The 26,398-nt window shown below is 42.0% G+C and overlaps 3 protein-coding genes across 7 annotated transcripts; all 3 read right to left on the bottom strand.

Annotated features, from left to right (window-relative positions):
- Positions 1–290: 290 nt before the first annotated feature.
- On the bottom strand, positions 291–6,146 carry LOC142885887 (amyloid-beta A4 precursor protein-binding family A member 3). 2 transcript variants are annotated; one of them, XM_076022667.1, is made up of 10 exons: positions 5,118–6,146; positions 4,788–4,806; positions 4,502–4,647; positions 4,302–4,388; positions 3,695–3,865; positions 2,813–2,992; positions 2,196–2,408; positions 1,833–1,952; positions 1,607–1,747; positions 291–1,218 (listed from the first exon to the last, which is right to left on the bottom strand). In XM_076022667.1, exons 1-10 carry the CDS (start codon positions 6,129–6,131, stop codon positions 1,147–1,149), a joined length of 2,163 nt encoding a protein of 720 aa, XP_075878782.1. In that variant the 5' UTR covers positions 6,132–6,146; the 3' UTR covers positions 291–1,146. The 2 variants fall into 2 exon arrangements, with proteins under 2 accessions (XP_075878782.1, XP_075878783.1); XM_076022668.1 differs by lacking the exon at positions 1,833–1,952.
- Positions 6,147–8,474: 2,328 nt separating this feature from the next.
- On the bottom strand, positions 8,475–16,888 carry LOC142885885 (FYN-binding protein 1). Of its 3 annotated transcripts, XM_076022662.1 has the most exons (15): positions 16,525–16,888; positions 13,988–14,615; positions 13,384–13,492; positions 12,965–13,020; positions 12,824–12,858; positions 12,560–12,588; positions 11,560–11,689; positions 11,203–11,365; positions 10,340–10,484; positions 9,801–9,878; positions 9,554–9,596; positions 9,302–9,464; positions 9,176–9,209; positions 9,005–9,042; positions 8,475–8,867 (listed from the first exon to the last, which is right to left on the bottom strand). In XM_076022662.1, exons 1-15 carry the CDS (start codon positions 16,525–16,527, stop codon positions 8,845–8,847), a joined length of 1,677 nt encoding a protein of 558 aa, XP_075878777.1. In that variant the 5' UTR covers positions 16,528–16,888; the 3' UTR covers positions 8,475–8,844. The 3 variants fall into 3 exon arrangements, with proteins under 3 accessions (XP_075878777.1, XP_075878779.1, XP_075878778.1); XM_076022664.1 differs by lacking the exons at positions 8,475–8,867; positions 9,005–9,042; positions 9,176–9,209 and adding an exon at positions 10,146–10,162 and having other exon boundaries at positions 9,325–9,464; positions 9,554–9,591; positions 9,801–9,861; XM_076022663.1 differs by lacking the exons at positions 8,475–8,867; positions 9,005–9,042; positions 9,176–9,209 and having other exon boundaries at positions 9,325–9,464; positions 9,554–9,591.
- A 26-nt stretch (positions 16,889–16,914) lies between these two features.
- Positions 16,915–24,838, bottom strand: LOC142885886 (uncharacterized). 2 transcript variants are annotated; one of them, XM_076022665.1, is made up of 10 exons: positions 24,589–24,838; positions 24,341–24,466; positions 22,140–22,273; positions 21,406–21,504; positions 20,573–20,704; positions 20,051–20,137; positions 19,892–19,939; positions 19,695–19,745; positions 19,451–19,526; positions 16,915–17,774 (listed from the first exon to the last, which is right to left on the bottom strand). In XM_076022665.1, the coding sequence occupies exons 2-10, from the start codon at positions 24,423–24,425 to the stop codon at positions 17,413–17,415; spliced, it is 1,074 nt and encodes a 357-aa protein (XP_075878780.1). In that variant the 5' UTR covers positions 24,426–24,466; positions 24,589–24,838; the 3' UTR covers positions 16,915–17,412. The 2 variants fall into 2 exon arrangements, with proteins under 2 accessions (XP_075878780.1, XP_075878781.1); XM_076022666.1 differs by having other exon boundaries at positions 22,140–22,270.
- Between the last annotated feature and the right edge of the window lie 1,560 nt (positions 24,839–26,398).

Raw genomic sequence — 26,398 nt, 5'->3', positions numbered from 1 at the left:
TCATGAAGCCGGTTGAGAACCTGATTGGCCTGGTCTGTTATGGTGGCTCGGGACAGTTGATTGGTCAGTCTCGATTGCGCTGCGACGCTTCGGGGGAAAAAATACGCTCGTGAATCAAAAGACGTCATTAAGCGTCATCAAACGGCATTAGATAGTGTTTTGAAACTGGAAATATACAATATATCTAAAATACCTAAAGTGCTGATTTAAACAAATGTTAAAACAGTTCTTCCCTTTTGTTTTATGACAATATTATTGGTACTTACTCTATATAAGTACACTAAAATGTATGTAATGCAAAGAAATATTTAATAGTGCTGTTCACAAAGAAATATACAGCAGCTCTAAATATACATACACACATACATACATACATACATGGCTGAAATTACTTGATTATCATATCTGCAAATATACCCATTGTGGGACAATAGAGGCTCATCTTTTCTTATCTAGCTGTAGATTAGAATTAAAGCCTGCGGAAACAACAAATGTTGATGATATTAAAGACATTTTAATCAACATCAAAAACAGCAAGTTATTAAAAAATAAAAGCATCTTTCTATCAAATAAGGCAGTTAACTGGCTTTGTGCATGATGTCAGCTTCCTGCGAGGCCACTAGGGATACACTACGTATGAATAAACCAGGACAAATTACTGTAAAACTCTGTGAAGTGTGTCGCAGATGTGCTCAGCATGCATGCATAAGTCACTGTCAATGTAAGTACACGATGTGGAAATACAAGGACCCTAAAACCTGATTTCAATAACTTCTCCCAGGCCATGTGGCTTTTGCTCAGGCACACTGGTAACAGAGCAAGCAGGAAGACTAAAAACATACCCCACTGATAAATTATTGTATGCCAGCAACTGATTACTTACAATGTTAAATATTGGATAAATAAAATGAAGAGCAGAAATCTACCCGTCATTTTTAAAAACATCAAAATTCGATAGACTTTTCATGCACTTTTGCGTACTTGAAAGTTTAGAGCTAAAACTTTGTTGCATTCAGTGGTGCGACAACAGCTCATCTCATGATATGCTATATTCCAAGATTAATTGCATATTATTTTCAATGTTTGGCAAAAATTCATAGCTTGAACACTGTGCAATAAGTTTGCCGTCGACGACGTGTGAAATGCTTAGAGAAACACTGGCTGCTCCTGCCCTGTCAGGAGTCGATAGGTTGAGGCTGGCATCGTCTTCAGGTGAATCTGCCCGGAGACAAAGAGGGGACAGTGAGAGAAGGTTTTAATTAGGGATGTACAAATACCACTTTTCTACAGAACGAATAGAGTACGAGTACTTGCTTTTAAGTACTCAGCAATACCAATACTGTGTACTTAATAAGGCCATCACACATATCAGAATTAGTTGATTTTTGTGTTGTTCTACAGATGTTCTATTATTTGAACAACATTATTCGGCATGTTTTTTCTAGGATATGGAGTGACTGTCACAAGTTTTAATCCAATACAAACAAAAATTGACCATAAGTGTCATATACATACATATACAACTGGTATCGGTGCATCTCTAGTTTTAACAATGCTCGTGTTAAAAATTACATGAGAGAAGTGTGTTGTTATCATCCACTCTCACCTCCCCAACAGCATTGGACAGGATCTGGATGATCTTGTCTTGTGTTGTGGCCACGACACTCTGCCCGTTTATCTCAATGATGCGGTGCCCAACGCGGATGCCTCCCCTCTCTGCTATGCCACCTCGCATCAGACTGCAGATCTGCAGCGTGATTTAAAACAGAATCAACTGTGACGTGAGTAAAGAGCCCAAAAGTGACAAATATTCAATCCAAAAAGTGACGTACAATGCCATCCTCCACACTGAAGCCAAGCTGATACTTGGGATCTGGCCTCCTGATGATCGCCATGGTGACCGGCGGACAGTGAACGATGCTGAGCTTCACGTATTTTTGGTTTTTCAAGTCCTAAAAAAAAACAAAAAAAACCCCCAAAAAACCCCACATTGTTTTCTGTCACATTCTGTGATGCTTTAAAGGTAAACATAAGCGTAAAGCAGATTTATTGTCATTACTAACAAAATCGTAGATCAGAATTGATGGTTAGTCACTGAGTCGCTGTGAACCAGTGCCATTTAGTGACTCTGCAGAATGAGTACATTTACTGTAAAAAAGTATGACACTATCAGTATACCTCTGTTCCTTTCTTACCCGGATGATGTTCTGGCAGGTGGTGATGGGCAGTCCCACCATACTGGTGCCATTGATGGACATGATGCGATCGCCAATGTTAAGCTCGCCGCAGCGTTCAGCAGGGCCGCCGTGGAGAAGGTTGGCCACGACCACTGTGGGCAGGATGGAGCCCCAGCCCGACTCCACCACTGCCAGACCCAAGATTTCTCCTGAAGCCTTCGTGATGGCAACCTGAACACAAACAAGACACCAGTTAGACTGCTTTTATTTGCTGTATAAAGAATGATCATCATGGATAAGACTAGTTTTAGTTATAACTGAAAGGTTGATAAACTGCATACTGCCTTAACTGTCAGAAAAAGCTTGTTTTCAGAGGATACACAGAAAAAATTCACCAGATCTGTAATACTACAGATATGGGTGCAGATGTATCTGTAACCTTCAAGAAATGTTATGATTTTTTTTTCTATTAAATCATCATCTTTTTTCCTAACCAGTTAAATATAATGCAAATTGCACACGCAAAACCGCTGCTACATGACTAAGTAGATTGATAGTTTGGTGTGGTGGAGGCAAAGTGAGGCAAACTGATCCTTATTACAGGGTTATTGTGTGACTCTAGTGCGACCACTTACATCTCGAATGTTCTGGGAGTCAGAGAAGTGGGCCAGATCCCCATTGTAGAGTTCCTGACTTTCCAAATAGCTGCTGTAGTCCCCGGGCTGCAGATCGCTGGGCTTGATGCCGTTGGCGTCAAGAAACTGCTGGTAAGCCACTCCGAAAGCCTGACCGATCGCCTGGGCGATAACTTGAGCCTGGTCAGAATGACAAAAATCAATGATCAAAGTTATAACAATGTTATTGTAGTAACGATCCACTTCCTAGAGTACTCTGCATCGTCCTTTTTCATATACAAAAACAAAAGCAAATGAGCTCATTTCCAACACACCAAACACAACATGCCCTGACACTACGCAGATAAAAAAAACAAAACATCAAGTAATCAAACGCCTTCTTTCCCACATCCGCTGTCTGATAGGCTTCCTTTAATTTACCCGACCAAATGCAGAAATAGAGTTAAGATGAGAAAAGCTATTAGTAGACACTGCAGCCTCATGGCCTCGGAGTCCCAGAGGTAATTAGTATTGAAAAAGAAACTGTCCGTCCTATTCAGTCTTGCCAAAAGTGGAAAACTGGGACAACAGCCAGGCCAGTTTTGCATTCAGGGGAACTCTGTGGCTGTTTGGGGGAGAAAACGAGGCCAAGCTGAAAGAGCTCTCCTACTCAAACAGCTCATTCAATCCGAGATGTGATTTTGAGCAGAGTGAAAGATATTGTTACTAGGCCTTCAACTGTGAGTTCATTTGTGGGTTTTTCAGCCAAAGGCCAAACGCTTCAAGTGGGTGTAATGTGCTGGTGCTGGTGCAGCCACGAGGCCTCTAATCAGTGGGATCACAAACCAAAATGCTGCTGGGTTTGCAGAGCATCCAAACACAGCAGTTGAAACATGCACTCACATCCTCTGAAGAAAACACGTGGCAAATCATGACGCATTTCTTCTGAGGTCGGGAGGAAGCAGCAGCGTCGCTGTCCTGCCCTTTGAGCTTCCGTCGCGCCATCAGCACCACAATGTCACCAATGTCAGCAATGTAGGAGATCATCTGCAGAGAGTGGTCCATCATGGCTTCCTGAGGAGAAAGAACAAGGTCAGCTTTTGTGCCAACTGATGATCCTGCAAACAGAGGCTATGAAACCAGATTATTCAAGGTGTCCAGAAAAATATAAAAAGAAAGTCGTGACCCACTTTGACTAACATTACATTTCTCAAGGAAAAAGGAAGAAAATGAGGTTTGACTATGACTGCAAGCTTAAACTTGATCCTCATGCAAAAGCTTGGAAAGTTTGGAATGCAGTCTTGAACTGTCGAGGCCTGAATAAACTGATGTATCTTTTTTCCAAAACACACAGCTTTCAAAAAGCATCGGTTGCTCTAAAAATCTATCTGCATTTTCAACTTCAGTTCATTTAGTGGCCCAGGGAATAGTTATCTTCCTTTGGAGCTTGAGCAAACGAAAGGCGGGAAAAAGGCTCAAGCAAGTTTTCCGTGCAGGTAGTCAAACAGACCTGTGTGTCGGCACTGAGCACTTTAATTCGCTGCGTTGAGATGAACAGATCCACTTCGGTCATTGGCTGAGACTCTCCCTCTGGAGCCTGGATGAAAAGTCAGTCACAAGGACATCACTTCACATCATCAGCATCCCTCACATTATTTTTGGCATGATAACGGTATGAAAACCATGTGAAGACATATCAGCTGTCTCCACCTTGATGCGGTCCACGGCCTCCTGAGCCTGGGTCATGCGGGCGTTCGTAGAAGGATTCTTCTCTGATTTTAACTGTGTAGAGCCGAGGTACTTGGCGCCGAATACTACGCCATCCAGCAGGTCTTCAGGGTCGCACGGACCGGGTACTAAATAGCAAAATAACAAAGAAAAAAAAAGAAAAAGGAAAAAGAACAGCATGCCTTTATACAGCAACACTGTAGCGCTGAGTTCTGACAGATAATCAGATAACCACTTTGCAATAAGAAAATTCACACAAGGGACTCACCATCTTTATATGATGACAGCTGCAAAGGAAAGAAGATAAAATAATGAGGCATCATGACTGACTAGTACATTGTATGTAAAGTACTGATTGAATTTCCAGTTCAATCTGCTCTTCTAGTAATAAATGAATGAATGAACGAACGAACGAATGAATGAAGATCACCAGGACAGTTTTAGAGAATATGTGTCTAAGTTTAAGTTAACAGAACGCAACAGTCATGTCAATTCAACTTTAAAGACGACTAAGACCTTTTTTAGTTTTTGCGTTTCAGAGATATTGGCTGAAGAAAAACTGAAAATTGAACAGATAGCAGATAGCAGCTCGACCAACCAGTTCTGTGTCTGCAGCAGCCTCGTCCTCTTTTGGAGGCTCTTCCCCACGCTTTTTCCACACTGGCTCTGGATACTCATCATCTGACAGTGATGTGATTGAATCTCTATGCTGCTGCTGCTGCTGCTGCTGCTGCTCCTGCAGCTGCTGCTCATTGTCATGGTGAGCCCACAACCTCTGAGCATCCTCCTGACTGTAGGACACTGCCACGATGGCGTCCACCTCCTCCCTGCGGGACGGACTGCTGGGTTGGGGTGAGGAGCTGAGCTCTGTGAACTGCAGCAGACCCAGCAGGTCCCGATGGTGGCTCTCAGAGAACAGCAGCCCAGTCGTCTCGGTGCTGTAATCTTTTAACAGTGATGGGGTGCAGTTGTCTGGCTCAGACAAGAGTGGGAACTCGTGGGGGACAACATGAGGTGGCAATGGCTGGATGAGAAGTGGCTCTTCCCCTATCAGCTGCAGCTGGCTGAGCAGACTGTGGATGGAGCTGTGGTCTTCATCACCTGGCTTCCTTTTGGCACGCTCAACGTCCCTCTCACTCGTCCTACCATTCAGGTCGCTGGCCGTAACCTCTTCTTGGTATTCCCCAGCGCTGTCCGAGTACTCAGTCCTCCCGCTTTGCACTTTCTCAGCTTCTTCACCCACTTCCTCCAATCCCATCTTTAAGTCCTGGACCAATCCTGAAATATTACCCACAACCTCCTGCTCAATGGTATCATGTGAAATATCAATAGGGTTTAATGTTTCTAATACGGGCCCGATGACGCTGGCCTCCCCCAGATTTTCAATAGATGGATGGAGGGTGGGGTCATCCATGTTGTTTGAGCAGCCTGCATCGCTGGAGGAATCAGACCTCCAATCCAGAGGAGGAGGCTCGATCGGATTGTAGGATTCCAGATCGTGTGGCTGCGGCGGAGCTTCCACAGTCTGTGCAGAGAACTCAGCCTTAGGGGATCCGTTCAATGATGTAGGCACAGACGCCGACTGGTCAGTGGGGCTGACGTCCGAGTCCATTTCACAGAAGTGCCTGTAAGTGAGCAGTGGCAGTAGGTTTAAATTGATTATAGACAAACTACAGAAATATTCATTCATAAGTGGTGATTACTTCAGTAAGTGAACTGCTGGTGTAACAAAAGGCTGTATTCTTTTAATTACTTAAGTACGAGGATAAAAGCATTAACATTGATACACACAACAACCAAACACCCCTGTGTCCTCCCTGCCTGATAAACAACAAGATAATAAGAGCAGCGGACAGCACAAAGTGCAGATGCAAGGTGCACCATGAAATACATCCCCGGGAAACAGGGGTTCAACAGGGGTATCACATGAATATGTGAATAAAAACTAAATTAAAGAAGGTGTGTTTTAACAAGGCAATGATTTGCAGTTTCTTTCTTTCTTTCTTTCTTTCTTTCTTTTTTTTTTTAAAGAAAAAATGTTTTAAGCGTCAATAAATTGACAAGCAACACACGATCCAGATGGATGTGACGATGGCTTTTGGAGTTTGAATAACCTTTCGATATGACTAGGGAAGACATGACACGTGTAAAGACAAACAAAAATCAGGAACACGTTTTAAAATGAAAAAAGAGAATACAAATAAATAAACAATCCAGATAAAGACACACAATCTAATAGAATTTCTATTCTAACTAGTTGTAATCACTACATTCAATGGCTGGTAATTTCTCTTTCAAAATCATAATTGTGAAATCTAATTTTGATTATGACTTCTCTTTTAAGCTAACATAAATTAGCCTAACGCTACATTAACAACGGACTCTCGTCAATCTAAATAACAGTTAATTATGATCATAAATGCTTTTTGTTTTGAGGTAATATTTAGAAGCAGATAGAGCAGCATTTACCTGGCGATGTTCCGTCTCAGCGTCTTTGTGGCCAGACAGAAACTTCTCTGGCTGCCACCACGGAGACGTTGACGTGGTGTGGGATTTCAGCTTTTTCCAGAACTTGGGCTTTGTTTTACTCCTCATACTAACAGTAGCAGCGCCGTGAATATGGGACCCAGATACTGGTTGGATCATATAAACAGCGTTGTCATCAATTTAAGTTCGAGTTCCATCGTTGCTGCTCTAGAGGGGCAGCTTTGTTACTTCTTCTCGCTGACTTCGTAGGTGTGGTGCGTTCAAGTACATGTAATGATACCGTAATATTTTATGGAAGGCGTTAGAAATAACAAGGGACTCTTAACTTTAATTAAAGCGTAATTTAGAGCCACGAGTAGAGATGTTCAAGACACCGTGGTGAGTCACAACAGTGCCTCGACATAAAATCGTATGCCTTAATTATGAAGTTATTCAGAAAATGCGAGTTCATGTTTAAAAGCTCAGAACAACGTAAAAGAGCAACACCGTTATTGACTTCGTCTTAAAACTAGATATTTATATTATTTATCTTAAGAGACAGATTTAATATGCTCTCAACAACACTCGAGTGCTCATGTTCAAATGTACACGAACTTTGAACACTTTAAAGGGTCTGACCGCGTCACATCGCCGGGGAAACATTGAACCTAGCCTTGCACTTCCGGTGTTACTGTTAAAAGTCTCCGAAGTTAACCAAAGTGTTTTGTCAGAACAGACTATGGACGTATTACAAAAAAGAAGAAAAATAAGGGAGAAAAAAATGCTTCCATCAACTCAGCAAAACTGCATTGAAAACAACCAAAATATTGACAAACACAACATATTGAATAAATATTTAAATTTTCATTTTCAGGTTTTTAAATTGAAAAATATTGTCTAATTAATATTACTTGGACCACACTTATTTATTAACTATGTGAATTCCTGTACCTATCATAGACGTCAAATTGGCGTCCAAAAATGGGATTAGTTCAACTGTCAAATGTTAAACATCAAAATGACGTCCAAGTTAGAAGTCCAAATAGTGAACCCATAAATGAAAGGTTATTTATCTATGTCTTACTGTGTCATTGGGGAAGAATGATTTATTTTTTATTTTTTTAAAGCCCAGGCTCTGATACATCTACTTGGACTGAAATCGAACATAGGGATTTCAATGCATTATAAGCAGACTTCCCTCTGGCTCTGACCCCCTTCCTCCTTCTTGACAGTCTTTACTAGTGTCAATATACTTTGTGTCCAGTAGATGACGCAACCATTCAACTACGAATGCAGCTGGAATTTCTGACGGGGCTCGTTCAGAATACAGATTTTTTTAAGCTCTTGTCTTATTTGAGCAAAAACTTAAACAGAATCTTTCATATGCATGCTTACTGATTAGGCTAAACAAAAGATGAGTTTGACAAAAACTTTCTCACGCATTTTTTTTAAAAGCATAACAATAGAAAAAAATAGCATAGAAACACAATTACAAAAAAAAAGTTTATTAAATTATTTTACACATTATTATAGAACTTAAGCAAAAGGGTCAACTTGTATAGTGTATTGGTTTTCTAAACAAGCTGATATGTTTGTGAGTTTGTAAGTTGCAGTATATGAATTTGAAAGTTTGTGTATGTGGGTCCATCTTCTTCATAGTTTGATATTAGCTAGTTTGTGAGTTAGACCTCATTTGTCACTTGAAGCCTGCTGGTGTATTGCGGAAATTAAGTGATGGAAGGAAGAAAAAAAATCCAAAAATGTTCATCCACAAGTTTCCATTTTTATGGCAGGTCCCCTCTGTCCCAGAGCGCGAGTTATAAGTTTGATGCGATTTTCTCAAAATCTAAATCCATGTGTTAAGTGTCGTTGTCATAAATGTCTGCAAAAAACACATGTTCAAAAGTCAATGATTTGAACACAACTTACAAGTTTTTCCATGGCATTTTATATTTATATACATATACATATGTGTATACGTGTATATATACATAGAACCAAAATACAAAGACCACTCACCATTGGGATAGTCCACATCATCATAAATATCTCCTTCCCTACAAAGAAAACATTTGGAATAATCATCCTTCCATGATTACGGCCATCGGTTATATTTGCTATGAACGTAATCATAGATGTAGCTGAATTAAATTGAACTGGTGGTATGTTAGAGCAAAAATGATAACTTACAGCTGAAGAAGAAGTGATCTTAACACATAACCATCTATTAATTGGAAAAAAAGATTATTCAGTCTTAACACTGGAACCTTTACATGCATCAGGATACAGTGAGAGTAAAAATAAGAAAAGACATACATTTTCCATACTGGTTGCGACACAAAGCTTTCTTTGTGCTTGTGAGTTGAATGATGTCCAGAACTTCCCCACGAATCACGGACAGATCTTTCGCACCTGGCTTTTTTATCATGCCGTTAGGATCCACCATCATGGTGTGCAGTGCCTTGAGAGAACCTTCATACTGCCGGTAGACAAAGCCTCATGAGCTCCTTAAAAAAATCAATGGTGGACAGTGAATATTATTTCATGTGATGTGTGACATTGTTTCACCTTGAATTTCTTTTTGAGCTCCTTGGCTATCTTGGGATCTGTGCTAAAAAGAGAAGAAGAAGAAAAAACCCAGTGATTTACAAATGTAGCAACGAGCTTGATGAGCCTTTGGGATATGTCAATACAGAATAATATCGTTGAGTTCTCAGTGAATACTGGAAGGAACTTTGGTATGCATATACAATTTGTTAAGTGAGATATTAACTGTTAATATCTCACTTGCTGTTGTCTAACAGTCAGTGGATACCTGATTTCAGATGGAGGTGGGGGAAAATCCCCTGGCAGTGGCTCAACATCATCGTAGTCATCTGACGACAGAACAGAGCTATATCAACACTTGTGCTTGAGGGAAATATATTGAATAGAAAGTGTGTCTTATAGTCACTCATTAAATGCTGGGACAAAGAGGTAATGTACAGCAAATCATGTGGGAATGCTCAAACTGGTAATCTTTGAATGACATTTAAAGTCTAAAAATACTTCAAAACAAGTCTTAATTTTCCACAAAAGAGATAACATTAAACAGTTCGATATTTAATTTGATATGACTTAAAATCTAAAACTGAGGTATGTGGTGTTATTTTTGACCTACCTTCATCTTCATTGAGGCTGCGGATTAGAGAAAAAAAATAGTTAAAAAAAAAAAGGCACAAACAACCAACATTAGCTAAATCTACATGTAAAACACTTCTTTGTGTGTCTCTTGTGTAATCTTGTTTATTTTTTTGTACAAGATTGAAAAAATGAAACCAAAACAAAAATTAGATCATCAACTGTCTGCTGTACCTGTCTCTGTTGAGGTCTGCGTTTAACTGTGGAGGGTCTGGTGGAGGTGGTGGCAGGGAGGAAATGTCCTTTTTTTGGGACTTGAGCAAGGAGCGCTTCACTGCCTCGTAGTCGATATCCACACACGTGTTGCTGATGTATCCGTCTGTGCAGCAAAAAACAAAATTCAGGGCGATGCTGGTGAGTTTCTGTGGCATTGATTTGTGATACCACAGACAGGTTTGCCGTCTGTAAGTCTGGAATCTCTCCGAGCGCCGGTCTAAGCTGGAAGTAACTGCTCCAGTAACAAAAAAGTATAAGTAAAAGAGAAATAGGGTGGCTGAGGCAGCTACAACTGTTTTACCAGTGCTGAATGGTATTTTCACACAGAAGAAGAAGCGAGAAATGCACTGAGGCCAGGCGACATGTGTTTTATGTAATCACTCGCACTAATAGGAGGCATCAGGCTGTTTCTAACCAACTCAACTTGTAGTCCAATTCTCCATGTTTGATGGGATGGACAAAGAGTTTGAGCAGTCACATTCCAAGTCCCCCCCCCCCCCCCCCCACCCACATGTTTTTAAGCCTGTGCTCTTTACTGTAGGAGGAAGTGAAATAAATAATAAACAGATGAGAATTTTCCCCCCGGATCTTTCTTGACGTAGAGTCGTGGGCCAGATTATAAAAATGGGATCTAGCATCAAATTTTGAACGCTAAAAGAAAAAAACTCCAGTTTGTATTAAATAGCATTTTTGTTTATTTTGTTTCACACGGTGAGTTAAGTATCGTCCACAGTTTAAGAAGCACAAAGTTGTCATCAGTCCACCTTGAAAGAAACGCTGCTGGGAGAAGTTCAAACGTCTCTCTGTGCGATTTAACTCACAGTTTCCGCTGACGGAGCGTGCCAGCCATTTCCCTCCTGGATTGTTCTTCACTCGGATGATATCCACTCTGTCATCTTGCCGCACGTCCATATCCAGCGGCCCTTCTCCGCTCCAGCTGTGACGCACTCGTGCAACGTGAAGCACCTCCGCCTGTCCTTCCAACTAGAGAGGGAGAGAAACAGAGGTCTTGAATTACCAGCACTGTGAAGCAATTGTCTTTTCTGTGTTGTTTGACTTAGAATTAAAGGTGTGCACTCGTAGTTTACAAAGTGAGAAGATGATGTTACTGAGTTGTTTCCAGTACAGGATTCTGACTATTTCGGTATTAATCTCACAATTTACAACAATGAAGTTACCTGAAATTTCTTTCTCAACTCATTTTTGTGTTTCTGTTGCTCCATTAGATTTATTTTCGGCGGCTGTTGACTGTTTGCTCCTTTGCTGTAGATCTTCTCGGCCTTCAACAGGTTTGCTTCGACCTGGTCCCTGGTGCAAGGGCAAAATGAGATATATTTGTCTTGACAATACATTTGCAGCCTTGTTGATTGGCGGCGAAACGGGTAATTTCTACACAATCCACAGACAAGCTCACTTTTGCATTCTTGTACCTGTTCTGCACTTTTACTCACTCTTTGCACTGCTCATTTAAAACTAGAAGCAAACAGCAAAGGGGGTGTGAACATACTGCTTCATCAAAGCAACAAGCAAGGCATGCAAGGAACTGCAACCTTGATCTGTTTGCCACAGGAAACATCAAAACGAAAATGCCACAAGAAAGTTTACCTGCGCCAGAAGACATTTTATAGGAAAAACCTGCAGTTTTCATTTTCATGTCGGTTAATCAAAATGGGAGAATCAGTACAATTGCACACAAAATGAGGGATTGCACAGCGATTCATCCAGCAGAGACAGGTTGACATTTCTATTGTCTTTGTCCTAATGACCACATTCTTTTAAATCTGAAAAAATATGCATGCGAGGCAAACATAACGAAACACCCCGAACAACAAAACGCATCTCAAACAGGTCAGTTTAGTGATGTACAACAAGCATTGAGACTCTGCACCTCAGGCCTACATTTGTTTTATCTCATGGTTTCACTAGCCCCCATATCCTCCTGCCTTTGGAAGAAACAAGAATGTAAAGGCCAGAATAAGTCTTTCTATTTTGTAGCACTATATGTAGAATGCGGCAGCGCTGATGTCACAACATGAGAGGCTGCTGCAAAAATAAAAGCAATAAAAGCAGAAATAAAATAAGCACCATCGTGCCCATTATTGCAGAGGCTCTGCTACTTTTAGGCAGATCTTCGTGCTTCATGTACATACACAGGTAAATGTAGAGGTAAATACTTACTCATCAATAGCCTCGTACACCTCGTTATCCTGCGGGAGGAAAGAAACATTTCAGGATGTAACGTAAAGCACGCTATTGCACACATTAGTGTAGAACAGCACAGTGGACATGTGTGAACGACATTTAAATCATCACCAGGTTCAAATGTAAAGTTCTCCTGACTGATTACAATGCAATAATATTAAATCGTATCCTTAGATGCTTTAAATGAGTCTTATATTTGCTTTCTATTCTTATATTTCAGCTTTTTGTTTTTGTTCCTACCCCGTTTAAGCCTTGTGAACCATCGCTCCAAGAATCTGTGATGTCACACGATACAAACACATGACAAGACAAGCAAAGTGAACATATGATTTCAAAAACACCTCGACCTGGACCTAAAACGATGAACTAATGGACTCATACCGCTTTTCTCGAAGCTTGCAATGTCGTCATAGGTTTCCTGGTCATTGTCAATGTCTCTGCAGAGGAGGAGGAGGAGGAGGACGACAACAACAACAACAACAACAACAACAACAACAGAAAATGAAGTTACGGTACCATGATGCTCATTTGAACAATTTAATACATCACATAATTTGGACAAGCTGAATATGTGAACCTCCTGACACGTGTGAACTTGCAAGTGTTGAGGCAAAGCATTATGTTCTTATAATGTTAATATTACTCTGTTTAACACCTGGAGGCTGCAAACATTTAAAAGCTCTGTACTCGACTTGTGCAACTTATTTTGCCCCTTCATATTCACACATGACTGATTTTTCACAAATCACTGTGGCTGTGAACCTATTCTGTTGAAGCCCGCCCTGTGATCGGATACTAACATGGAGGCCACTTGGCGTGGCAGCCTGGGTTTGTTGAAACGTTGGGGTGGCTGTGGAGGGCTGCTGACGGAAACCAAAGAGCTTTTTCTCCTTTCAGAGACTGAAGAACCTGCATGGAGAACCAGAGGCTGTGTATCAGTGTGCGACAAATAATCCGCAAAAATCTACATCAATTCAGTATGTTACCACCTAAAGTGAATATTCTATTCACTGGCTCAACATGTTGTATTGTTCATGTGAGTTCATTGGTGGCGTTTCATGACACATGAGAAGTACAGCTGAACCTTTGTGCTGCAGTGGATAGACAGAAATAATCAACCAGCGGTTAGAAATGTATGATGTTCTCCCACACTGCATGTTGAGCGGGTAAAGCAGAAAAGCACTCAGGCAGGAAATTAACTCACTTTTTGAGAGTTTTTGTGCGACACATTAACGATCCACCAATTTTATCAGGTTAATTATTTTTAGACAGGGTTAGATGGGGAAAAAAGCCAACCCTAAAAGTTGAAGTGGGTCTTGTGGACTTTCTTATTTGTGAGGAAAAGTCCCACATGGTCTCAAACCTGCAATTTCTTTTTTTTTTTAAATTGCGCGTGAGACTCACCGTCTGTCTTTGTTGGCTCTTGGGGTGCAGGCTTATGCCTGAACCTGAGGAAAGGTTCTATGTTGACCCTTGGAGGTCGGTTCGGTTTCAGAGGCAGGGGTCCTTCTGGTGGCAGGGGTCTCCTCAGCGGGGTCACGTCTGCCGGGGGCCTCTGCTGAGGCTGCCGTCTCAGCTGCAGTGGGGCAGAGGACGCTGAGGCCCGTACAGAGGCCTGAAGCGGTCCCGGGACGAGCATGGGTACCGGGGCCCTCTGCTGCTGCTTGGATCTGTTCTGCTGGGCGTCCACCATCTGCTTCACCTTGCTGACGCCTGGCAATGGGATTCCCGGCCTCGCTCCAGGTTGGGGCGGCGGAGTCCATTGCGGCGGGGCACCCTTGGCCGCGAAGGAGGGCGCCGGTGGGTCTGGCCTCGGGAGGCGCCCGGGGCCCGGAGAGGCCATCGGAGGGGAGGGGACGGTCGGAGACAGTCGGAGGTGGGCCAGGTCGCTGTCCGTCACCTGCGGGAGCACCGACTTCCCGAATGCCGGCCGTGGAGACTTCGGGGAGCTGCTGTCTCGGCTGCTGCTGTCCAAGGCGACGGCGTGGTTGTTGAACCTGGCCCTCAGAGCCTTGACGTCAAAGCTCTCCTCCTGTGGCAACCAACAGGAGTCAGAAAGTGCAGAGTGCAGTCACTCTGTTTTCTCGAGCAGGAAGTTAGCAGAAGAGCAAGGCATTGCCCCCCCCCCTCTCCCGAGCCCCCCCACGCAAACAAACACGCCGCCTACCAAACCCGCCCCCTCCCCGCCACCACCTTGTGCTATCTTTGCAACGACGCATGTAGCAGCACCGCTTCCTGCGGCGCGGCAACGCTTGTCTGCGGGCGAGAAGCAATGTCTCTGTGAACAACTTCTGGAGAGACATTTGAGAAAACTTTGCGATTAAAACTTTGCAGCCATCCACCAAACCTCTTCAACAAAGGAGTCACTCAGTGATGTGACTTTGAGTTTGTTCCTTAAATGGATTTAGTCTTTTTAAATTGTGAAAATCAGAAACTTTTACAATGCTAAAAAGTGTCAATATGTTTTTTTTGTTTTTTTTGAGAGAAGATTTCAGAACTTTTTACAGGTCCTTGGTTAAAACAAGTCACTTGTGAGTGAGTGCAAGGCAAAACTCAATGAACAGTCTACCTTGTCCACTTTATAGTATCAGCGTAAATGTACAAACTGGGGTCAAGAGATCCATTTAAGGAACAAACTCAAAGTCACCTCACAAGTTGACTCCTTTGTTGACACTGCGACTTTCTGCCCACACACAGAGAAGCATTACAAGGGTTTAATCATTTCTGAGGAGGTCCGCTTGCTCCATGCGCCTCAGGAAGCGGTGCTGCTACATGTGGTCACTGGTCAGAACATGACAGACAGTTTTGAAAGGCTAATTCTAGATTAGCACGATATTTCTTATTAAACATGGCCAAAATCGCCCATTTTTGAAACAAAGCTGTAGTAAATTTGTACAAATGTGATCGTGGAGCATCAATCGGGGCACCATTCAGAAATCATTGAAACGGTTAATGGGAAAATGATGAACTTTTATGGTGCCAAATGACGATCATCTCAGAGGAGAATGTGACACGAAGAGCAGGAAGTGCTGCACAACCACACGCTTTTGCGTCTCGGCCAGCATCCTGCGGCTGTTGACATAGAGACGGCGGCTCCTGCACCAATAAGCTTCTGGGGCTGCGCTACCTCTCGTTGCATGGAACAAGAGAAACTGAAAAACACTTCTTCTATGCACCACAAAGAGCAGACGAGGACATACGCGCGCACAAACATACACAATGGGTTTCACAGCCAGTGGGCGAATGGCAGAGTGCAGACTGTGAGTTCTCGCCACGGACTGCAGCTGAGTGGGCGCACCTTGAATTAAAACTCATATTTTTCTTTCTGGTCGTTGAAATATGAAAAAGAGAATACTGGTTGTGACCATATCATTTGCTGTGTATGACAATTTTAAACATTTAAAATGGGAGAAAAAAATCTCAAGTGACACTTTTCTCCACCATTTTTTTCATATCCTCATTCCATTGTGAATCATAAACCACTTGTGAAAGCTCTGATGTCCCACTTTCATTCAATGGTGGCAGCACAACCTTTCCCTTTGTTAAAATGTAACTTCCCCCCCTTTCCTGTGAAAATGATGATATTAAAGAAATGTAGTTGAAGACATTTCTGTATCTGCCAGGGATGCCTACTGAGTTAACACACCAGGTCATGAGCTTTTTTAAGGCAACTCAAACCACAATAAAACGTTTGAAATTGTGATCAGATGTTCGATTCTAGATTTAAGCATAATTAACTCAAATAAATAACTCAAAACTCAAAAAAAAAAAAAAAAAACTGAGCATGAAATCAAAAGCGAGTCAAAAAAGTGGCCAAGATATTCACAGAGACCTCCATATAGAACAGCCACAACGAGAAAGCCTGTGTGAAAGAGAAGCAGGTCCTCCCATCCTCAAAATAACTTACAGACTAACAATGTTAAAAATCAAAGAGTTCTCACCATGTTTTCCCTTAGCGGTGTTTTAATGATGAAAAAAGTCACCCATGTTTGGCAGTGAATCAGTATCCAGGCTGACGCTATTGTACAAACACCTGCATGGTTCTAAAGCCAGAGTGAATGAGGAAATGCTCTACTGCTTTAAACGGCAGCGTGGTCACGGACATTAGCACAAACGCAGCAGACGCCGCAGAGCCAAGGATCCAGGCAAGACTGTGTTGGATTAGAAAGTCATGAATTCAAAGTACAGCACCAGGAGAACATTTCATATAAAACCAGGATTTATCACGCTTCTTTAATCAGAAGAAAACTAAAGAAAGAAGGAAATGAAAAAGACAGTGGAAGGATTTTTTTTTTTTTTTTTTTCAGCTTTGAAGATATTTTCTTTCACAATATTATGTTCTGTGCAGAAACTGTGCAAAGACCCGAGCAGCACGCTATGAATGCTAACTTGTTGATGTTATACTTAACAACTGAAATACAATCATGGCGAAATAAAGAATTTGAGTGTGTGAAGCAGATTGGGCATTGTTGACGAAGAAAATAAATGTTTACACACTGTAAACGTCAGCTGGGACTGCAATTCCTCAAATGTCATTTGAGAAAGGAATCAACTAAATAGGTCAAACGTATTAAATGTAATTGTATGTTTTTGTTGATATAAAACCATGTTGGTCCGCTTTGAAATTCAAAACAAATCCAAATGTTTAACACAATTCAAAATATTACATTACCCCGGATTGTGAAAAAAATACAAAGAAGTCTTAATCAGACAGGCTTAAATCTTTTTTTAAAGTCATGGAAACACCGATGGACAAAAATCTGTCAGTCTAATTAAAAGCAACTCAAGTTTTCTGTCATGTTTTAAGCCGAGCAACAATGATCTCTAGTTCACAGAAGCTGAGGTGAGGTGGGCTGCACCGGTTCAGGAGCATTAGCGGTCATATTGAAAGGGGAGGGGAAGCCGTTGACAGCCATGGGTGAGGTGGGGGTGTCCCCTCCGCTCGTGGCCCCAGCTGGGGGGCCCTGAGTATGGACGGGTTGGCCCGCTGATCCCCACACAGGCGCTGCTGCGGGCCAGGGAGCCACAGCTGGGCCCGCCCACTGATTTCCCACAAGGCCCTGCTGCGGCTGCCCCCAGGGCATGGCTGTCACAGGGTAAGGAGGGTGAGCAGAGTGAGGAGAGCCCCCTGCTGGGTAGTTGGGGTATATGGAGAGGATCTGAGAGTTGGACAGCATTGGCTTCGGAGGCTCTGAGAACACAGGAGAAGCGTTTCTTCACAATTGGTCTGGTATGCTATTTGCTCCTGCACTGAAAAAGCAAGGCTGCAAGGCTGATGTATACATACAGAGTCATTGTTTTAGACTGTTGTATTAGATTTTATGCCCCGATTTGCTCTAAAAGTAGAGTTTTCTTTTCTATTTGCTATGGAGTGTAAAACTAACTATTCCAAATAAATAAACTAATAAATTATTTAAAATGAAAAGCTTTGTTGTTGTTGTTGTTGTTGTTGTTGTTGTTGTTGTTGTCTTTTCGTTTTACTTTCAATAGAATACCACACCTCTTAATTGGGTTAAATCAAGTGATCCAGTTAACAACTACTGGTCCTTGTCGACGTGATATTTGACATCATAGCTATTCATTCAGCAAAGAAACCCATTTTTTATTCGTAGGTCTTCTTTCAATGTGAAAAGACCACCCACTTGATAATGTAGTCACTGCTGCAGAATCTTTAGCAACAACTGCACTTGAAGTCTTTTCCAGTAATTATTTTCTCTTCTTTTTTTGTTTCACATTCTGCTTTTGTCAGAGACCGAAAAAGATTAGCAATATTTTAGACTTGCAGTCTCAGCCATCCAGCTGCATTGTTTTGCAACTTTGTGCAGAAAAAGTTCATTTTCACTGATTATGTAACGACAGGAGTGCAGAATGTCGACCTCTCTATGCATTCAAACCCTGCTGACATTGTCATCCATCAATGTGATTCGTCAAACACACTGGCTGTGTGTGTTTCAATGTTTTTTGCTTACAACAGACAGGGGGCGGGGCTGAGATAAGAGATCCTTCACTGTGGGAATTGAGCAAGTGCTGAGAGACAAATTAAACCTTGGCTATAAATTTCTAGTCAGCAAATGCAGCACATGCAGCCGTACATCATCTAAGAATGTGCCTGGAACTTGGCTCTTGTCTTGGGAATCAGTGTTCTCCACAAGAGCACACTGACCGGCCACCAAACTGGGGGATCATGGGAAACTTCCAGGTCAAAGAGAGGCAAAGAGCCATTTGGCTGTAATAGCTCATGATGTTTAACACACTCAAGTACTTTGAGTGTGTTGCAGACTTTTGTGTGTGTTGATGCTCAGATGTATGCACAGAGGAAAGTGCTTACGAAATGTATGTCTACCACAGAGACAGAGGAACCGTATGCTTCATTCAACACACTAATAAAAAAGTATAACATAACGAATAATGAATGAATGAATAAAGCATAAGTAAATAAATAATTAAATAGTATAACATGATGGACTAGAGAGGAATGTAAATATATAATATTATGTAAAAAAAAAAAAAAAAAAAAACACTCAAAAAAGATGTATATAAAAGGTTTTCAAGCTTTTGTTCTACATATTTGAAATGTATGTGTTGGCTGCCAAGTTCATCATTGTTCATATTTAATTCCAGAGAGAAATCCTTCTGAGAAAATCAATCTGAGGAAAAAAATATCTGAGATAACCAAATTGCAATAAAATTAATAATTTTGGGAGCTTAAAGTTAAACACCACAAGTGTGTGTGTGGTCAAGTGCTTTTTCGACACAACTGGTACCACTGGTACAAAGTAGAACTAGAATTTAGGAGTTTAAGAAGCTGGCGCTATTGTCAAGGTGCTGCAGTTCAGGGGAACAACAGGACTGGATGTGGCAACTCACCGGGCTGGTTGCCAGGCAGACTCTGGGCGGGCGACTGCACAGTGAAGGCATCCATCAGCTGGCTACTGGGAGAGGCCTTCCGGATGACAAATGGGATGCAGAGAGGTTGAAATATTCACACTCACACGTCTTTTAAATTCACTTCCTGTGCCCACCTGTGCCCTCCCCTTGCATTTATGTCTGTTCATTGGGAGCTATTCATCTTTTCTGGGCCTCACACATATTGCGTTGTTGCTGTACATACCGGGTTAGACTGATCCGGCTGAGGATTAAATATATCTTCCAATTCCGACCTCTGAAAACAGCAGTACATTTGGGTGGAGGGGTAAGTTAGGGTGAGATCTCTCCCACTTTGAAAAACAACTCAATCAGAGCAGATTTACCCCCAAAAATGATCTGAGGTTTTCTGATGTGATTAACACTGAAATGTTTTTTACCTACCTCAGCTGCAGAGGTTGGACTGTGGTTTAGGAAAAGTGAGGAATTGTTCTGCAAACAAAATAAACGACATCTTTCTAAGAACAAAATAACCCACAGTTAAGGAAACAAAAGAGGCCCTGCTGAATGCCGGCGACCAAAACAGATGTTTTTTTTCCTAACTTGTGTTGGCACGTCTGCTGGTTTCTGCTGAGTCTGTTGGTCCTCAGCCTGACAAACGTGCTGGATGTCGGACAGAACCGGCTCTGCCTGATGGAAACAAACAAAAAAAAAGATTAGAAAGTGTGCAGTTAAAGCAAACAATTTCCAATTGGTACAATAATGTTGATCACAAATCTTGCACCAAAGTTCAATTCACCACTGGGTAGTTTTTAATATAAAGGACGGTGTGGAAGCAAACTGTGGGAAGGATGGACGTGCTGAGATTTTCACTCTTGAATCACATAAAACTAATCTCTGCTTTTCATCAAACCTCAGTCTATTTTCAACGTTTTCACACATATTTTCTGAAAAGTACAGCAGATGAAGGTTGGACTCCTCTCCTACGTTATCGGACCTTTAATTCCCACAAACACTGAAACCACTGAACATAAAGGACTATCGTGTGCAAGCCTCCTTCAATGGATTTTTTGGCTCAGACATAGAACCCCATATATTGTTGATGTGCTGGATGTGTGTCATCACCAGATTGGCCGTCTTAATGTAGAAGAGCAAGTAAGCGTCTTGTTGCTGGTAGACATAGGCCAGAGCTCTGGGATCAGTAACATCTCTCGTCAGAGAACTCATCAATTTCCTGTCATGGTCGTAGAGAACAGCCTGAAAAACAGACAAGGTGGACTTAGTTTTATGTAAACTTAGAACATATTGCACATATGTATATCAACACGGCACAGCTCCAAAAAAAATGTGGAACCATTACATAACCTTAAAATGGAGCCAGTTAGAATTTGTATTCTGTGGGTTTTCGTAGTGTTATCATTTTTTTGGTTTGTTTTTGTTTTGCTCTTTTCGCTGGCTTTTTGTAGTGGAAGTTCGGAGCAGGAAGAGGTTTGTGATGTTTTCCATCTCTAAAATAAAGTAGCCAGAATCAGGAGCAGATGTTTGGTCTGTTTTCATTTCACCCCATTACCTGCAATCAGATTCTTTTGGAATATAGGCTGAAAAATGCAGAAACTTGACTATATTCCCTGAAAAAAAGGATGAAAATATTTACTTGAGGAACGTTTATTCAAAGTTGACCTGCTGTGACCTAAACAGACTCTGCACTCTCACTCTTGTTTGGAAAGTCGGGCTATTGGAAAATCATTTGGAGATCGATCGAGGACAGTTGTTTACACTGTCTGTCTAGTAGTCCCTACTTTTGTTTTTGTCGAGTGGAAAACCATAATGGCATCCGCGGTCAAATTCAAGAAAGATGAAGAATTTTCGAGATAGCCATCAGCTTTAGGGAGGCGCTACTTTGAGAACAGAGTGAAGAGATGGAGGAGGGCAACCAGAGGGTCTGAAGGGAGTCTTACCCCAGTTCTCTCGTCTATGATCTTCACGCCGCTGAAGGAAATGATGAGCCAGACTTTCAGTTTGTGTCTGCCCTGTCGCCTTCCTGCTTGTTCAAAGCCCTAATAGACAAACAAAAAGATGAAGAGGATTAAATGAGCAGCACAATCACACTGGAGATATCGAGACAAGTCCTAAGCAGCACTGTCAGCCTTCTTCTATGTGAGGCAAGGTAAGGAGGGCCCGGGTCGGCTTCGAAAACTCAGACTCCCGGCTAATAGCCATGCGTGCTAACCAGTCAGCCAAAGGGATATCCCTTAGAGAGGAGAAGCCATGTCTTTTGTTCTCTGAATGAACTGGAGGGGGGGAAATGGTCTGCTTTGAACACGAATGAAAGGTTTAGCCTCATCACATTCCAAGTTTCCTTGAGTGGGCTTCACCACTTTGTGTTTCACCTAGATAGACGCTCGATTCACAAAAAAAGGTTTATTCGGCTTTCAGGTGAAAATTCAGAATGCGCCTAAACTGCACTGTGTTATTTGTTCAGTGTTTTAGTAGTAATTGCTTAACACTGTCCGAAACAGGTAGATGTTCTGCTTAAGTCAGATAAAATTTTCCATACATTTTTTCCAAAAGTAGAAAATCAATATAACTGCCACATATTTAGGGAACTGAATATAAACATTTACTGTAACACTGTAAAAATACGAGGCGGTCACAATCCAAAAAGTCAAGGAGGGGTGTGTTGATGAGTAACCTTGAGTTTCATCATGGAGTCCAAGCACATCTTGTCTCCCTCAGCGTCGGTTACGGGGTCCACGCCGATCAGCTTGGCCTTGTAGCGGACGCCGTCTCCACTAAAACGTGGTCCTGTGTTGGTGGGGGCCGCTGCTGAGAGACACGAGGACAGGAAACCATGACGGGTCAAGTCCGATACGAGAGAGGGACACGCTGTGTATTTGTGTTACTCTATTAATTTCTAATTGTGTTTGTGCGTCACGATTTAATAAAAGCGTTTGTGTATTTGTGTGTCTGAATTTCTCAGCACTCGTGGCACACGTGAGGCGCGAGCGCAGGTTCGCTGTGTTTACAGATACACAACAGGGACGAGACAGTTTCATTCGCGCCTCGTGCATGTGTGTGCGCACGCAAGAAATGCTGAGCAAGGGCTCGAGGGGTCCTCGTGAACGCTCTCTGTCATTTCCTGGAATGAAAACAACAATTTAGTTATTGTGGTAATGTCAGGATGTGTTGCTGTAACAAAGGTCGCCTGTTAAACTGCTTCATTCTTCGTTGTGTAACAGTTTACTGGTGTTCGGTGGCTGTTTAGATTGATGCTCAGCACAAATAGACAGCGTTGAGCAACGCCTGCAAGCTGATACGTTAAGCTGAGGCTAACTGGCCACCGAAACTCACGGCGGACATTTGCACTGGTAAATCGCGGGCAGCTGCTAGTTTACTGAAAATAGACAGTTTCTTCAACATCTGTGACAAATCCCCTATTCATGCGTTAATACATTTCCGGAAATGTGTTAAGTTACTGCTGGCTATCTGTGACTTGTATTTCGTTCACACTTGGTGATTTTTTTTATTTTTATTGCTTTGGTAGGAGATTCCTTTGAATCGAAATAGGTTTTTAGTCAGCTGTGATGGCTTTACAGGTTCAATAACTGCTGAGTTTTACAATGGGAAGCCGTTATAAAATGTGTGCGCGTGTCTGTTATCCATTCATCCCTCCTTGTCATGCAAGATTGCAAAAAAGACGGATTCAATGACACCTTACATGCCCTTGAAATACTCGAGAGAGAGACAGAAAGATAAGACGGTTGAATCGACAAACTCATGCGTTTGTAACTGTGGAGCCGAAAAACATAAAGTTAGCATCGTCAAGAGAGTAAAGCAGTTTAACTAGTTGCCTCATGTGACACCAAAATCTTTTTGCTGATCTGCATGTTCAAACTTTTCTTGCTAATCAAATCTCAAACTCCTCACTTGACTAATTCTACTAGAAATCATTTACTTCCTTGCAATTTGTCAAAAGAGTTTTGCCTCGAGTACAAAAGTTATTTTCTTAATCTTAATATTTAAAAGGTAGTGTTTCACGGTTTGCTATGACAAAAGTTTACTTTTTTTTTTGTTGAAGGGAAGTATTATGAATTGATAAAACTTTTAAAAAAAGTTCCAAACATTAAATGACAAGTGGTTAATAAGTAGTAAACATAAATTCCCACAGTACACGCAGGATTGCAGCAGTTTACAAGCAGATCACGCTCGTTTTATTGAAATTGCTGTCAAACCAACTCCGGCCTTACTTGACTCTTCCACTTGTTTTTTGTTACAATCTGTTTAATGTGTGTGTTGTTGACGCCACAACTACTTTGACATGACTTTAAGTTCCATCCTCCAGCTTTTTTTTTTCTTTCTTTTTTTTTTTTTTTACCAGCACTGTGTGACTGCCACTCTTACTTTATTGTATTACAGCCTCAGGCAAAGAGATCACATTCTCATAAAGCCCTCGCTGATCATCGTGGCTAATGGTTAATCCTGTGCGTGGGAAGCTAAAACTTATATTTAAAAAAAACACAAGGGCTCATGAGGTGCAATGCACACTGTATGGACATTCATCTACATGACAAAGTAGCTCCAAAGTGTGTTTCCCGTAAGACACAAGTGCACATAGTAACATTAAGAGCGACCCTCTGCTGCTGGAGCAGCTGCAAACATTCCAGAGTTGCATGAGGACAGAGTTAGGACACGAGAACAAAACAAAGCACAGTTACCTTACAATGATCTAATTTCCCATCAAATAAACAGTCCGCAGGTCAGACCAGAGGACATTCTGAACTAGGCCACACCAGGCGTTTGCTTCTTCTTTCCAGGATGAATGAAATATACAAATGGCCTCTAATCTACAGGGACCCATTTTTAGAACAACGTCCAACATCCAGTTCGTCATACCTCTCATGCTGGGGAGGGACCAGGTCCCAGCAGGAGCGGCCTGGCTCGGAGCAGGAGAGCCTCCATTTGTCAGCTCCGTCTGCATCACGGCGGTGTCTGAAGCTGTCTGACGCTGAGACTTTGCTGCTGGAGATGTGGAGAAAACACAGCTCATTAGTTTACTGTTAAGAACAGAAAAAGACCCCCCCCCCCAAACCTGCGGATGTCACTGGTCAAAACTGCAAACAGCTCGGCTCTTCCTGACTCACCTGCCGGGTCGTTCACGTCTGCTCTGACATCCTGCGCTTGGCTCGGCTCATCACGGTGATTCCTGCGAGTCAAAGGTCAGGCTGCGTACTTCCCTGGTGATGTATTAACGTCTGCTGGGAGGTTCTCCAGAAATCGTGCAGCAGCCTGACTCGTGTGCTGTGAAAGCCCTCTCTGGGGATGGACAATAGGCTTATTTGTGACTCCCAAGAGGCCTCGACTCAAGTGGTGTTTTCTCAACACAGCTGAGGGAAATATGGAAGTTAGAGAGAAAAGGAACTCACAGGGGAAACTTATATGTTCTTTAAAATGTACTCGAAGAACAATTTGTGGTTGTGAACTTCTTTACACAAGCTTTTCCACTTTTAGGTAGGAAGAAGAAGAAGACTAAGAAGAAGAAGAAGAAGAAGAAGAAGAAGAAGAAGAAGGCTAATCCGTCAGGACAAGTATGGGTGGTCTCCTCCCTGTGCACCACAGCGTTGGTTCTCATTTTTTAAAATAAGAACACCCTAAAAAAAAAAACTTTAACTTTCTGCCTCTGTAGGTTTTATTGGCAACAGTTAATGCTGACCTTAGAAATTTGGCCCTGTCACAATCACCACATCGCATGATAAATTACTTGTTCAAGGTTATGTTTTTTGTAAAAAACCAAAACAAAAAAAACCCAACAAGGCACATATCAAGTTTAATCAAGTCTGATTGATTGTGGGTTGGTACAGTGCGAGTTCAGGGTAAACCACTGTTGTTCTTATTCAACTCTCCGGTTTTCTACATAGGGAATTAAAAAGTTGGAACTGATGAAGGCTCATTGGCGGATAATATAAAAAGGCCAGACTCCTACAGATACAAAATCCCATTTTACATTAGACACTTTTGTAACAGTCCCTGACACGGCTTTGGTTTGTGATGGGTTGATTTTATGGTGGCGCATGATGCTACACATACTGAACTCCTATTTATGGGTGTAAAGCAAATAAATGAACAGATTAAACTGTCCATAAGCACAATTCGGAGGTCACAGTAAACCCACTCCAACGGTTCAGGTTCAGCTTATTGCAGGTGAAACGGCTGCAGGTGAGGCCCAGCAAACGACACAACCAAATCACTTTCAGCATGTAGAAAGAAATTATTGTGTCAAATCTTTTTTTTTTGGTCGTAACCCTGAGAAACGGGAAGGGTTTTTCTGTCAGATTATCCCTGATTTTTCATAAATCTCTTCTAAATTAGATGGATTGATTTAAAACCCAAGTAATGCTCAAAACAGCAATGTTCAGGTCCGCTGGCAGAGCAAGAGAGAAGTTAGTAACCTGGGGCAAGGAAATACCATATTTAATCCGCTTTTGCACTCAATCTGTGGTAAACACAGCAAAACGTCAAGGGGATTAGCGTGTCATCCCAGCACACAGAGGTTCTCGACATTTCCTGTTTCAATGGAACCAGCATGAGGTCATAGCCACAATTCTTTTTTAGCAGCGATAGCGAAGAAGACAAAGTGTTTTTTATAGGTCGCGTTGAGAGGTGAGCAATTCTCTGTGACGGTTGACACCGATCGAGGCGTTAAGCTTCACGCAAACGGCTCTTTGATTATTTAACGGCACAGACATATGAAGCATGATATGAAGCAGTCATGAACCAGGCCTGTTTCAGAGCTTCTGTGCTCAATAATTGATCTCACTTTTAGGATGCAATTGTGTTGCGCGTTGGTTAAAACCCTTCACATACACGGGCAACATTTTATTACAATTCCCTGCCACATACATCACGTGGAGATGGATGTCAAGTCGGCTGTTGTGGTGAGAAAACCTTCAAACT

Source organism: Nelusetta ayraudi, unplaced genomic scaffold (genome assembly GCF_046127955.1).
Source record: "Nelusetta ayraudi isolate G7.1 ecotype Tasmania unplaced genomic scaffold, CSIRO-AGI_Nayr_v1 ptg000013l, whole genome shotgun sequence".
NCBI lineage: Eukaryota > Metazoa > Chordata > Actinopteri > Tetraodontiformes > Monacanthidae > Nelusetta > Nelusetta ayraudi.
Note: the sequence above shows the minus strand (reverse complement) of the source record. Positions and strands in the feature narration are given on the sequence as shown.

Excerpts from the sequence above, each read along its gene's own strand:
- LOC142885887 (XM_076022667.1), bottom strand. The coding sequence starts at position 6,131 with ATGGACTCGGACGTCAGCCCCACTGACCAGTCGGCGTCTGTGCCTACA. Across the intron at positions 2,993-3,694 it reads ACGTGTTTTCTTCAGAGGAT|GCTCAAGTTATCGCCCAGGC; the intron begins GTGAGTGCATGT and ends CATTCTGACCAG. Across the intron at positions 1,748-1,832 it reads TCAGTGTGGAGGATGGCATT|ATCTGCAGTCTGATGCGAGG; the intron begins GTACGTCACTTT and ends ATCACGCTGCAG.
- LOC142885885 (XM_076022662.1), bottom strand. Across the intron at positions 13,021-13,383 it reads CCACGCCAAGTGGCCTCCAT|AGACATTGACAATGACCAGG; the intron begins GTTAGTATCCGA and ends CCTCCTCTGCAG. Across the intron at positions 9,879-10,339 it reads GCAGACCTCAACAGAGACAG|CTCTGTTCTGTCGTCAGATG; the intron begins GTACAGCAGACA and ends GTGTTGATATAG.
- LOC142885886 (XM_076022665.1), bottom strand. The coding sequence starts at position 24,425 with ATGCAGACGGAGCTGACAAATGGAGGCTCTCCTGCTCCGAGCCAGGCC. Across the intron at positions 20,138-20,572 it reads ACATTAAGACGGCCAATCTG|GCAGAGCCGGTTCTGTCCGA; the intron begins GTGATGACACAC and ends TGTTTCCATCAG. Across the intron at positions 19,527-19,694 it reads AGCCGGATCAGTCTAACCCG|GCCTCTCCCAGTAGCCAGCT; the intron begins GTATGTACAGCA and ends GTCATCCGGAAG.